The 14181-nt window shown below is 33.8% G+C and overlaps 1 protein-coding gene across 1 annotated transcript; it reads left to right on the top strand.

Annotated features, from left to right (window-relative positions):
- The first annotated feature begins 7485 nt into the window (after positions 1 to 7485).
- LOC134682154 (potassium voltage-gated channel subfamily A member 1-like) lies at positions 7486 to 13551 on the top strand. Its single transcript, XM_063541728.1, has 2 exons — positions 7486 to 7709; positions 12498 to 13551. Exons 1-2 carry the CDS (start codon positions 7530 to 7532, stop codon positions 13341 to 13343), a joined length of 1026 nt encoding a protein of 341 aa, XP_063397798.1. The 5' UTR covers positions 7486 to 7529; the 3' UTR covers positions 13344 to 13551.
- The last annotated feature ends 630 nt before the right edge of the window (positions 13552 to 14181 follow it).

The following is a 14181-nucleotide window of genomic DNA, read 5'->3' as shown; positions in this document are numbered from 1 at the left end:
CTTGTTTCCCAATATTGCTGTAACTTGTATATATTACAGTCCCCCTTGACCTAAAATTATAACTGAAGTACTGTACAGCTATATAGATTTGCAGAAAGAAAGAGAAAATAATGTCAGTTTAGATTGATGCAGTCAAAAGATTTTTGTTAAACTGGTCCGTCCGAGGTATGAAAACTACTCGTAAACAGATAAATATATATATATATATCACATTTGTGGATTGGGAAACAAATTATTACATTTGGTTAATGAGGTATGATAATTTTTTTATGTGATAACTAGCCATCCTGACTCCCGGAATGACAAATGTAAAACAATTAAAATATTAATGCCCCCCCCCCCCCCCATAATACTAACGGCCTAATTTATGTACAAAAATGAAAATAAAACAAATAATTTATGTAACACATCAACAAAAGAAAATCATTGAATTACAGGCTCCTGACTTGGAACAGGCACATACATGCAGAATATGGCGGGGTTAAACATGTTCTCTTGCCGATTATAAATCTGAAATAAAACCGGCAACAATTTATAAATAGCAAAACTCTATATAATATTTATCGCTATTTTGCCGAAGCCTTTATATTTAGACAAAGAGTTCTTCAAAAAATTATAAATCAATTCTAGCCGTAGAATTTATAAATCAATTTTAGCCGTAGAATTTGAAATCAATTCTAACCGTAGAAGTGTTCTAGAAGTAGAACTTACCAAAGATTTGGTCAGTTCTAACTAGAACTGTCTTAAAACTGTTCTAGGGTAGAACTGTCAGGATCAGTTTAAGGTAGAACTGTCCAAATCAGTTCTAGGTAGAACTGACCAAATCAGTTCTTACTAGGTTAGAACTGTTCTAGCTAGAACTGACTAAAAGGTGTCAGGCTGACAGTTCTACGTACTGTCCCAGAATTGTTCTTCTGACAGATTCTAACAGATTTAATGAGAGGTTAGAAGTGATCTCCACTGTATATCAGTAATATGACAGTTGTTTTCAGTTCGTTTGTTGTGTTTGCGCCTTTGAATTTGCCATTTGTAAAGGTACATTCCGTTTTAGATTTTCCCTGGAGTTTGGTATTTTTGTTATTTTTCTTTTTTCTTTCAGATTAAGGCATCTTCTTCTTCTGTTTGTATTACCTTTCTTTAAGGAACACCAAGAATATATATATCTTGTCATGAATGTTATGTACACTATCTACAAATCTCCAATTCTCCTCAAAGAATGTTTTTTTATATACACAAGCATACACGACCCACTTTTCCACTTCAATGAATTAATTTTCAAAATCAAAAAAATATTTAAATTGTCTTTAGTGTAATTTGATATAGTTAACTTTAAATTTTAAAAGACTACATTGCCAATATCTCCAGCAATCAGATTTATAAGGTCACTGTACATATACATGTATCACTACCACATTGTTTATTGGGCAAAAGGATCTGCTTACCCTTCCGGAGCACCTGAGATCACCCCCAGTGTTTGGTGGGGTTCATGTAACTCAGTCTTTTGTTTTCTATGTTGCGTCTTCTGTACTGTTATTGTATGTTTGTCTTTATTCAAATCTTTAGCCATGACGTGTCAGTTTTTTTTCTATCTATGAATTTAACTGTCCATCAGGTATCTTTTGCCCCTCTTTTTTTTTATTTTGAACCTTTCAATACAGTTAGATAAAACAACGCGAAAGTTGACCTACATCTATATTTCAAGGTTGTAACATCAACATGAATGTTTATAATATTTAATAGAGTTTTAAAATTGTTGATCATGCACACATTTTTATAATGTGGCGCTTAATATAAATAGTTCTCTGATCAACGCCCTATTAAATTATTGAAAAATAAATTCTATCATTAGGGCTTGCTCTTTATTGTTCAAAATTGAAAAAAAGCTTTGAAACTGTTTCTCAGAAAAAATCAAGATCTGCCATTTTTTTTTATCAATATAAAAAAGAAAATGTGGTATGATTGCCAATGAGACAACTCTTTACAAGATACCAAAATCGCCGTGTATCATCAGTACACCGGCTATAGGTACTAACCAAGCGAGCATGATCGATTTTGACCATACAAGGTAAAGGAAATCTTTGTTTTGTTTTATCAATATTCAATGTACATTTCTCAACATTTAAAATTCCTGCTCTCAAATAATTTTTGCATCGATATTTTCCTATTCATAAAACAACTTCGATATTTAAATAAGAACAATTAACTTGTTCATGCACAAATAGTTGTGAAAGTCAACATCCACTTTCAATTTCGATACAGTTGTTCAGACATTTACATGTTTTATCTGAAAGAAATCTAATACAGGGTTACAGTAAAAGTTACCAAACATAAACCTACCTGTGATTACTCATTCCTTGAAATTGTTTGGGCAATAAACGAGTATGAAAATAAAGTTTTTGTGTACGCTGTACAACAACTTAACTATGCACCGTACATAAGGATTAAGGTGGTCAGCTAAACACCGTACACAACGTTTCTTTAGGGATGAAATATCGAAAAATTACATATGCATGAAAGATTTCAATGCCAATTATTGAAGCAGCTATTATACTTATTATACACACTCATTGACCTTCTATCAGAAAAAAGAGTTGTAATGAATATAGAATTATATCGGATGAGACGAATGCCAATTTCTTTCACAATTATTTGCACAGGCTTTAAGTAATCACTCTTGTTTTGGGAAAATAATAAGACATCTCTTATCATCAAGCTACAACCAAATCATTTCTTAAAACAGCACTTATGTTTAGATTGAAGTACACATTGATATTATGTTAACAAAACAAAGATTTTTCGTTACCGTTTTAGATCAAAATCGCCCACGCCCGCTTGGTAAGTACCTATATCCGCTGTACGATGATAATGACACAAAAAATAACAACCATATTTCAACGTACGGCCTTCAACACTGAGCAAAGCCTATACCATATAGTCAGCTATAAAAGGCCCCGAAATGACAAATGTTAACAATTACAATGAGAAAAGTAACGCCCTAATTTTTGTACAAAAAAATAAACGAAAACAAATACTAGTATTTAGGTGTAAGACCACCAAATACTACCTCTACTTTAGAACGTATGTATGTAAAAGTTGCCCTACCCTGACACAAAATAGTGCTTTTGATGTCATTGTTTACCTAAACTTACCGAGAAATTTGCAGAAATGATACTTTTGGTGAAAGAAAAATAAATTTAGATCATTTTGAGCCAACATTTACTTGTCTATGATTTTTAGTTCAAACATTCAGGACTAATTCGCTACATAATATACTAAATTACGATTTTCCCCCAAACAAGAGGCTCTCAAGAGCCTGAATCGCTCAACTGAATTTTTGGTTTAATCTCTCATCAATGATTATTATTTTGGCTTTTCAATTTATTTAAATGTTCTTTGAATTGTCCTATTTTCTTCAAAAGCAAAAAAAAATCATTTTCTCCTATGTTCTATTTTAGCCATAGGAGCTATGTTTCTTGACATACAAGGAAATGAAATATAAAATTTATACTAGATACTCTGAAACTCTGAAACTCATTTAGCCTAAGTTTGGCTGAAATTGATACAGCAGTTTCAAAGGAGAAGATTTTTTAAAGTAAGTCAACATGATGAACAAATTGTGAAAAAAGTCTTTAAAGGGCAATAACTCCTTAAGAGGTTAACTGACAATTTTGGTCAAATTGACTTATTTGTAGATCTTACTTTGCTTAACATTTTTGCTATTAATAGCTTAATTGTATCTATAATAATATTCAAGATAATGACCAAAAACTGCAAAATTTCCTTAAAATTACCAATTAAGTGGCAGCAACCCAACAATGGGTTGTTTGATTCATCTGAAAATTTCAGGGCTGATAGAAATTGATCTTATGAACATTTTTACCCCATGTCAGATTGCTCTAAATGCTTTCGTTTTTGAGATATAAGCCAAAAACTGCATTTGATCCCTATGTTCTATTTTAAGTAACGGCGGCCATGTGTTTTGACGGATCAAAAATCGACTTTGTGCAGGATATACTAAGGAACAATCATGCTAAGTTTCATTCAAATCCATTCAGTAGTTTCAGAGGAGAAGATGTTTGAAAAATTGTTAACGACGACAGACGACGACGACGACGACGACGGACGCCAAGTGATGAGAAAAGCTCACATGGCCTTTTAGGCCAGGTGAGCTAAAAAAGGGTTATTACGGAGTGTTTTTTCAAAGGCAATTCTTTCTGAGAAGATTTTACACATGAGTTTAAAATTGGCGCGTAGAAAGTTGAGTAATACATGTTTAATTCAGGATATACCTGGTTTATATGAAGGTAAACTTTCAAAATTTGTTTGAACAGATACAGATTTTTGATTGGTGGTCTGACACCTATATAATACTGCAACACACGACAACCACTGAGTAACTTGGGACAGGCACATACATGTTCATACAGAATGTATCATGTCTTTTCAAAAGCTTCCATGAAATCTCAAAAAATGTTCCTCCAACATTTAGAATAACCGTATCCATGTTTACTAGGTTTATAAGAGATGCAGTTACGTTACATGCTCTTCGCTACATTATTCGGTGCGGAATCACCACCCTCCCATAACCTGGAAAAGTGGCGTAACAGTACAACTCGAGAACTAACTATTAATTAAAATCAGTTAAAAAGACTTAACTCATGAGATGGATAGGAATAGAAATACATCTAATAAAAACACGGAGTGGACGGGGCCTGGTACTTGTACATCCCAAGACCAAAAAGACAATACGTACATATCTGAGAGTACTTGCAGTAAAAGACACTACGGGCAGATCTGAGAGAACTTGCAGTAAAAGATTATACGTACAGATTTGAGAGTACTTACAGTAAAAGACTTTACGTACAGATCTGAGAGTACTTGCAGTTAAGACACCACGTACAGATCTGAGAGTATTTTCAGTAAAAGACTATACGTACAGATCTGATAGTACTTGCAGTAATAGACACTACGTACAGATCTTAGAGTACTTGCAGGAAAAGACACTACGTACAGATCTGAGAGTACTGGCAGTAAAAGACACAACGTACATATCTGAGAGTATTTTCAGTAAAAGACTATACGTACAGATCTGATAGTACTTGCAGTAATAGACACTACGTACAGATCTTAGAGTACTAGCAGGAAAAGACACTTCGTACAGATCTGAAAGTATTTGCAGTAAAAGACACTATGTACAGATCTGAGAGTACTGGCAGTAAAAGACACTACGTGCAGATCTGAGAGTACTTGCAGTAAAAGACTATACGTACAGATATGAGAGTACTTGCAGTAAAAGACTATACGTACAGATCTGAGAGTACTTGCAGTTAGAGACTTTACGTTCAGATCTGAGAGTACTAGCAGTAAAAGACTATACATGTACGTACAGATCTGAGAGTTCTTGCAGTAAAAGACTTTACGTACAGATCTGAAAGTACTTGCAGTAAAAGACTATACGTACAGATCTGAGAGTACTTGCAGTAAGAGACATTATACGTACAAATCTGAGAGTATTTTCAGTAAAAGACTTTACGTACAGATCTGATAGTACTTGCCGTAAAATATACTACGTACAAATTTGAGAGTACTTGCAGTTAGAGACACTAAACGTACAGATCTGAGAGTATTTCCAGTAAAAGACTATACGTACAGATCAGATTGTACTTGCCGTAAAATATATTACCTACAGATCTGAGAGTACTTGCAGTAAGAGACACTATACGTACAGATCTAAGAGTATTTTCGGTAAAAGACTATACGTTAAGATCTGAGAGTATTTTCAGTAAAAGACTTTACATATAGATCTGAGAGTATTTTCAGTAAAATACTATACGTACAGATCAGAGAGTACTTGCAGTAAAAGACTATACGTACAGATCTGAGAGTACTTGCAGTAAAAGACTATACGTACATATCTGATAGTACTTGCAGTAAAAGACTATACGTACAGATCTGAGAGTACTTGCGGTAGAAGACTATGCGTACAGATCGGAGAGTATTTTCAGTAAAAGACTATACGAACAGATCTGTACTTGCAGTAAAAGACTACACGTACAGATTTGAGAGTACTTGTAGTAAAAAACTTTACGTACAGATATGAGAGTACTTACAGTAAAGGACTATACGTACAGATCTGAGAGTACTTGGAGTAAAAGACATTACGTACAGATCTGAGAGTATTTGCAGTAAAAGACACTACGTACAGGTCTGAGAGTACTTGCAGTAAAAGACAAAACGTACATATCTGCGAGTACTTGCAATAAACGACTATACGTACAGAGCTGAGAGTACTTGCAGTAAAAGACACTACGTACAGATATGAGAGTACTTGCAGTAAAAGACTGTACGTACAGATCTAAGAGTACTTGCAGTATAAGACTATACGTACAGATCTGAGAGTACTTGCAGTAAAAGACTATACGTACTGATCTGAGAGCACTTGCAATAAAAGACACTTTAACAGATCTAAGAGTACTTGCAGTAAAAGACAATACGTACAGATCTGAGAGTACTTGCAGTGAAAGACACTACGTACGGATCTGAGAGTACTTGCAGTAAAAGACACTACGTACAGATCTGAGAATATTTTCAGTTATTAACAGCTACTTAAAAGCTAATATAATTCGATATGCGTCTTAGACTAAAGTTTTCTACAAACTTTAATACCGATAACATAGTGACATGCAACGCAATAATCTTTCGAATAGTAATGATTACTCATAATTGCCAATGTCCTTATAGTCAAAACTCCTGTGGATAGTTGTATTGTTTAGAATCCTACCAAATCGCCTTATTTTTATAATTGTTATTTCCCAAGTCAGGCATAATTATTCATCCAACATTTGCTTTAGAAAGCTCATTATTTCTCAATTAAAAACATATTCACAAATGAGAACAAAATGCATACATTTGTATATTTTTCATTTTTTCATAAATGATTTTGTGCAGGAACAGATCTGTTGGGTAATATGTGCATATTGCAGATATTTTAATTTGTTCGTTAACAAAATTACTGATATTATCAGTTTTATTCTGTTGACATTTCTCATCAGTAAAAACCTTTATAGTGTGGGAATATCTCATTAATCTAATCAATTAGAACACAGACGGAGTATGTAAAAAACCTCAGTATATATTTTGCTGCGGATGCGGGAAATAAATTCGTTTGTAAATTACTAACTTAAAGTAACTTAAATGTTTTGCACCGAATAATGTAGCGAAGAGCATGTAACGTAACTGCATCTCTTATAAACCTAATAAGCATGGATACGGTTATTCTAAATGTTGGAGGAACAATTTTTGAGATTTCATGGAAGCTTTTGAAAAGACACCCGGGCACTAGGCTAGCAGAGCTTTCTGAAAAGTGTTCAGAATTTCGAAAAGAAAAAAATGAGTATTATTTTGATAGGAATCCAGAAATATTTAACGTGATTCTAGACTTTTACCGCTATGGTGAACTTCATTTTTCATCAAACCTCTGTACAAGACTACTTCAAAAGGAATTAAATTTTTGGAATATTGAGTGCAGTATGGAATCATGTTGCATACATCCTTACTTAAAACTTGAAAACCAAGTTAAATTGTTGGATAAGATAAAGGAACCACGGAACACTTGCCACGAGTGTTTTGATACTCTCCCTCGTAGTGTTCGAATTCGGAGAAGGATATGGACTATAATGGAAGAACCATTGTCATCCAAAGCAGCGAAGGTAAATTTGTCTTAGAAAACTATACATATATCAAAAAATAAGAAGATTTAGTATGTTGTCAATGACAATGACTTTCAACGAAAGACTTGATGACGGGTAAATTAACAACTATAAGTCACTTGAACTTCGACAATGAGCAAATGCCATACCGTACTATAAACTATGAAAGGTCCCGAAATGACAAAATGAAACACAATTCAAATGAGAATTTTTTTTTCATATTATTGCTGTTATAATCGTGCTTAGAAAATGAACACAAACAGTCATGAGTTACATTTTGTAGTTCTTTAGGATAACTACTATAAATATCTTAATATTTCGAAGTAAGCACATTATATGCACCTGTACACATATCTTTATTATATTAAACACTTTTAAATGTGTTTTAGATTTGACGTGTTTATGAATTAACTCTAATTTCTAAACTGAAACGATCTAACACATGTAACATTTACTGTTACAGTAATTTTCTTAAACTTGTCACATTGTCAACTTAAACATGTTTATAAATACTGAGGCATGTTAAGACTAAATGCTGTAAAATGTGTTAAAAAAGTGCACACAAATAGTTGGAGATATGGAAATAATCGTGCAAATCGTTATACAAGCATGAAATTTGGTAACTATATAGGTTGACTAAACGATAACTAAAAAATCAGCTGCTGGCCATAAAAAAAAAAAAAAAATTCAAGATAGCCACTGCGCCTTTTGCAAATGACGTCATATCCAATTGGCTACATTTCGTTAATCCTCGAAAGCTGTGTTATAGGTATAAATTAATCCAATGTAATTTTTGTTAAAGCGTAAATTACAGTTCTTAAGTGCGACAAAACAACACATAATTAAAGAAAATTAGTGACTTCCGGTTTCAAAATGGCGACAAAAACGATGAAGATGTACTGTTTTTTTTATAATTTCCTTCACCGTAACAAGAGATATCACTTTCTTTGTTAAGTTAAAATTCCTAGTTTGGTTAGAAAGACAGGTTGCTTATTTTATGATTATCTGACAGTTGTCAATACAAAAACCCGCACAAGAAAGACCAGAACAGTTACCATGGTTACCACATAGCTGGATTGTTTGCCTCCGAATTTCAAAAGGTCCTGACAGGAGGATGCAACGGAAGCCAAAGAAGTCCATTTTGGTTTCCAACTGTCAATGATTTTTTCGTCTAACCCCAGTGTTCGTCAGTCTGACTTGGTACATGTACCTGTCGAATAGACTAATCAGACTGAGCCCAATCATGTCATCATTGATATGCTTCTCTTTTGATGTGCTCCGAAAGAGTACCTCTTGAAGGCGAAATTGGATCACAATGTCGCTGCTTCCTGGCAAATAATTCACATCGTGCCTCGTTAACAGCAAATGTTAATGTTGTTCTGGCATACATGATTTATATTTAATATATATAGATTTATATGGCCTGTTTTTAAAGTACGAAATCTGACTCATTAAACGAGCATAGTATGCTCTTTTCATGAGTCAGATTTCGTACTTTACAAACTTTAACATTTGAACATATATAAAAAGAATCTGCCGTTCTAGGGGTTGCAATATCGGCTTCAGTAAGGGCACATGTCCATCAACTATCACGCAATATATCACCCAGCGTGTTTTTAAACATTGGCAACATAAGAGTAACACTTACTTGGACAGCTCTATAAGAGTCCCGAGTAATGAGATGAATTACGAATTATACCAGTGTGCCATTCAAAAAAAAGGACGTGGCCATCTTGAACAAATGCTCTTTTTTTTAATGGCCAGCAGTTTTTTTTCTTAAAAAGTATATCATAATGATGTTTTGTGCAAATTTTCATGATTGTATCATCATTTGCACAATTCCTTCAGTTTTGCTAGCCAAATGTCTTCCACTAAAAATGTGTATGATCTAAACACTATGTATACAGTTCTGAGTGTGCCCTGTAAATAATACTTTCATTTTGAATATGAAATCTAAAATATTTTTCCACTAACGTTTAAGAAAATTGTAGCCATGGCGACAAGGTATCTATCTAGAGAGAAAGTGCACTAGATATAAATGTGTACATCGTTAAATTATTCAGTAATAATTTGACAACTGTAACAGTTTAAATTCCCGAGTCTATGGCCAATCATATTTACAAACATACTGTGTCCTAATTGATTATATTGATATTTATATTGGTTTTCATCTGGTAAAAATGTCAACATAATTAAACTGATAGGATCACTAATTGTGTTTACGAACAAACAGAGATGACTGCAATATGCACATAATATCATACGGATTTATTTTTGTTGTTTATTCTTGTAACAATATATTGTACTAGAACACACCCGTGATATCGCGGGTCAGTGACTAAATCTTTCTGTTTGAACCCGTCGAACTGGAACTGTGATTAGTATTTGTTTTGTTATCTTAGAAAGTCTTACTGATTTATAAAATACTACAATTTGACAATGGTTGATAGACTGAATTTAGTAGTGCCAACCCTGTGATTATGACCCGTGTAAATAGCATAGTCCTAAATACACCGTTTGGTGGTGCGCCTGTCAGATGCGGAACGTACAGATAAGGTAATAGGTAACAGGTGAATATACTATTGGTATCGGTATCGGACTCGACACGGAACTTCTTAATTATTGGCAATATTAATTACTTGGAAAACAAAAGGGCCTGGAGTGGTGTAATTTTAAATCTACACCTTTGTACTATGTTAGTTATATATAAAGTTGAATTCTTTGATTTGTCGTTTTTACGTGATGACGGCTGACAAATTGGACCTCGTAATTTTAGTATTATAGATTTTGCTCAAAGTTACAAATAGAATCGGACACAAGTTGTACCAGTTTATGTTTCATTTTTGAAATTGAAAAAAAAAACATTTCAATTTTCATTTTTGTTTTCATTTGTGAAATGAATGATTGTGTTCAGTCATTTTTTTTATGGAATAATACATTTTTCTAATAAACGTTGGAAGAACTATCATAATAAATATTATATCTTGCTTAGGAAATTATCTCTTTCTCTCTTATCCCTCGTCCGGTTGGACTTGCAACTTATGAATATTATAAAAATCCTATGATTGCCAATGATACCATTCGAGCGCTATCAAAGACCGTTTGCAGTACAGATAGATCAACGTACGGCTTTTACAAAAATGTAGCAACAATGATCAAAGCCAATACTGAGGGGGGGGTAGGACCTTTATCGGGACACCGGGATCGGGTGTTTTTAAGCTCGGGATTTCGGGATTGACCCTTTCAGGATCCGGGAAATCTTTTTTCGAATCTCGGGACCTCGGGATTTCATGTTTTCAAAGCCCGGGATTTCGGGATTTCGTATTTTTAAGCCCGGGATTTCGGGATCCGGACCCCTCCTACCCTCCCTCAATACTGTATAACAACTAGATTAAAGTCCCCGAAAAGACATGTTATACATTTCAAACGAGTACACTATAACGACATACATGTAGTTTTAATTCGACTTTAATATAAATCAATATATAGTTATCAAAGGTACTAGGATTATAATTTAGTGCGCCAGACGCGCGTCTCGTCTACATAATACTCATCAGTGACGCGCATGTCAAAATATTTATAAAGCCAAACAAGTACAAAGTTGAAAGAGCATTGAGGATTCAAAATTCCAAAATGTTGTGCCAAATACTGGTAAGGTAATGTATGCCTTGGATAAGAAAATCCTTAGTTTTTCGAAAAATCCAAAATTGTGTATACAGGAAATTTATAAAAAGGCCCACAATATGGATATTCATGTCAATACTGAAGTGTTGACTACTGGGCTTGTGGTATTTGTTATTGTGTGTTATTTGCTAGTGTCCTTTTTTGATTTGTCATGACGTTACATTTTGACAAAAATAAATTGTATACATTGTATCAATAGCATCATAGTATGGCGTTCATTATCACTGAACTAGTATATATTTGTTTAGGGGCCAGCTGAAGGACGCCGGGTGCGGGAATTTGTCGCTACATTGAAGACCAGTCCTGTTGGTGACCTTCTGCTGGTTTTTTTTTATTTGGTTGGGTTGTTGTCTCTTTGACACATTCCCCATTTCCATTCTCAATTTTATTGTATCAGGGCATGTGTTCCCGTGATCAATCATGGATTGTGTAGTATTTTACTTCTCTGTTAAACACATTTTCCTCGGAAATTTTCATGACTTTACGAAATATGTTTAGTTAACTAACTTAATGTTCATGTTAATATAGTAAGTGCACCATGATGTTCTATTCTATGGTGTTCTGTATATATAGATTCTTACACTGCAACAAGTGTATTACGATATTTCTCCACTCGAGACAGTTAAATTTTATTATTTAAAGCGCGAGGCTTGCCGAGCCCTTTAAATAATAAAATTTAACTGTCGAGAGTGGAGAAATATCGTAATACACGAGTTATAGTGTCGGAATCTGTTTCTCTAATGCTTTTTATCGTTCTTTTTCAAAGATTTTCAGAAAATTGTGCTCTTTATATGCGACGTTATCAGACAAGGTCGCCTTTTTTATGACGTCACAATAGGAAAATTGAGAAGAAAACAAAACATTTTGACGTCATAATCAAATTTCGACTAATCATTTGCCGAGAACAGATTTTTCACTAGTGAGGAGAAATATTTTTCTCACACCGGTCAGGAAATGTGAAAATAGCACAAAAATTAGAGAAAGCTTAATTTACTGTTTAACTTGTGAAATAATTTCTTCGGAACGTCTCTACGTCTTGACTTTACATACCGTTTTTAGTTATTCGATAACAATGTGTACTTAATTTTCATTTCTGTTTTGTAGGTGTACATGGTGTTCTATTTCATGGTGATCCTGATATCGACGGTTGTAATTCTTCTTAGCACTCATTCAGATTTCCGAGAAGAGAGACGTGAGTTCAACGGGAATTCAACAGAAATGAGAATCTATTTACAGGCCGATCATGTTAACCAAAAAGTAATCACCTATGTTTTGAACCGTCCTTTTCAGGTTCTGACTATATTGGAAAGAATAACCGATTTATTTTTTGTCATTGAAATGACTGTTCGCTTTTCAGTCTGTCCCTGCAAGAAGAGATTTTTTAAAAGTTTCTTGAATGCACTAGATCTATTAATTAACATTGCAATTATTGCGAAATTTGTACTAGAGAACTACTACATTGCAATCTACAAAAGTCGCATTTTATACATCGTTTTTGCAAGTTGTCATGCTGTTATAATATTCAGACTTACTCGTGTTTTCCGGTTTGCACTACAATCTAGCGGTATTCGAATTTTATTTCTTGCATTGTGGGATAGCTTTAAGGATCTGTCTGTGTTACTTCTTATGTGCCTAACATTGGCAGTACTCTTTGCGAATATGATATTCTATGCCGAATTTTCAAACTTCACGTTTTCAAATATGTTTCAAGGAATTTGGTTTGCTATTGTTACCATGACAACCGTTGGTTATGGAGACATATATCCGGTCACAAAACTTGGTTGTACTGTAGGTGCGTTATGTGCACTCTCTGGAATAATTATTTTAGCAGTGCCTATCGCCATTGTTGCCGGTAACTTCACAACATATTACAAGAAATATGCGGAGTATCAGATGATAAAAGGCAAACAAGATGGCCTACCTTTAACTCGATCACAAATATCAATTTGAAATTGTCGGAAAGGTTAAATTTATCACAGCGTCAAAGATGATTTGATAGCACGTTGAAGTTTAGCCGTACGGGCTTGTTGTATTCTTTTGTTCAAAACTAGCTTTCTCAATTGTTTGTGTTATACATAAACAAGTAGTTTATGCATGCGACGTTTCGAAACAATCGTATGGGATTAATGGATGCAAAAAAAATCATTCTATATTGAATTAAAATGCACAAGAGCTATTAAGATTTAAGCATTCGTTAGATTTCTGACATGAAAGATTCATAATCATTATTATACAGTCTTAATGTTTATAAACTATTTCTACATGTAGTGAACATCCGAAAATGTCTAACTTCTACATGATCTAGCTACACATGATTCTTTTAAATATGGAAACTGCCAGATGGTACTGTCAACGTATATGTGTTCCGCCTAACAGAGGAAACTTTGTAATAAACATTGTCATAATGTTTATTCCGGTTGGAAAACATATTATTGGGGGGGGGGGGGGGGGGGGGGGGCTATGTTGTTTTTTTTGGAAAAAAAGTTTGCAGCTTTTGGTGAAAAAAAAAAAAATTGTTTTCGGACCCTGAGAAAAAAAAAATGTTTGTTTCAACCTCAGCTGCCACTATATGTAATGCTAAAATTGAAAGAAAAAAATTGTTTTCGGTTTGTCGCTAAAAAAAAATAGATTGTTCTTCGCCGAAGGCGAAAAACAAAAGTTTGCACAGAAAAAAAAACCAGAATCGATCGCATACATTTGTATGTTCCTTGTGTAATGAATGTATTTATTGGTGATGAATATCATCATTTATAAGTATGTAATAAAAGTTATATTACTGAACTTCGGA

Source organism: Mytilus trossulus, chromosome 8, assembly GCF_036588685.1.
Source record: "Mytilus trossulus isolate FHL-02 chromosome 8, PNRI_Mtr1.1.1.hap1, whole genome shotgun sequence".
Lineage (NCBI taxonomy): Eukaryota > Metazoa > Mollusca > Bivalvia > Mytilida > Mytilidae > Mytilus > Mytilus trossulus.
Note: the sequence above shows the minus strand (reverse complement) of the source record. Positions and strands in the feature narration are given on the sequence as shown.

Excerpts from the sequence above, each read along its gene's own strand:
- LOC134682154 (XM_063541728.1), top strand. The coding sequence starts at position 7,530 with ATGGAATCATGTTGCATACATCCTTACTTAAAACTTGAAAACCAAGTT. Across the intron at positions 7,710-12,497 it reads TGTCATCCAAAGCAGCGAAG|GTGTACATGGTGTTCTATTT; the intron begins GTAAATTTGTCT and ends TCTGTTTTGTAG.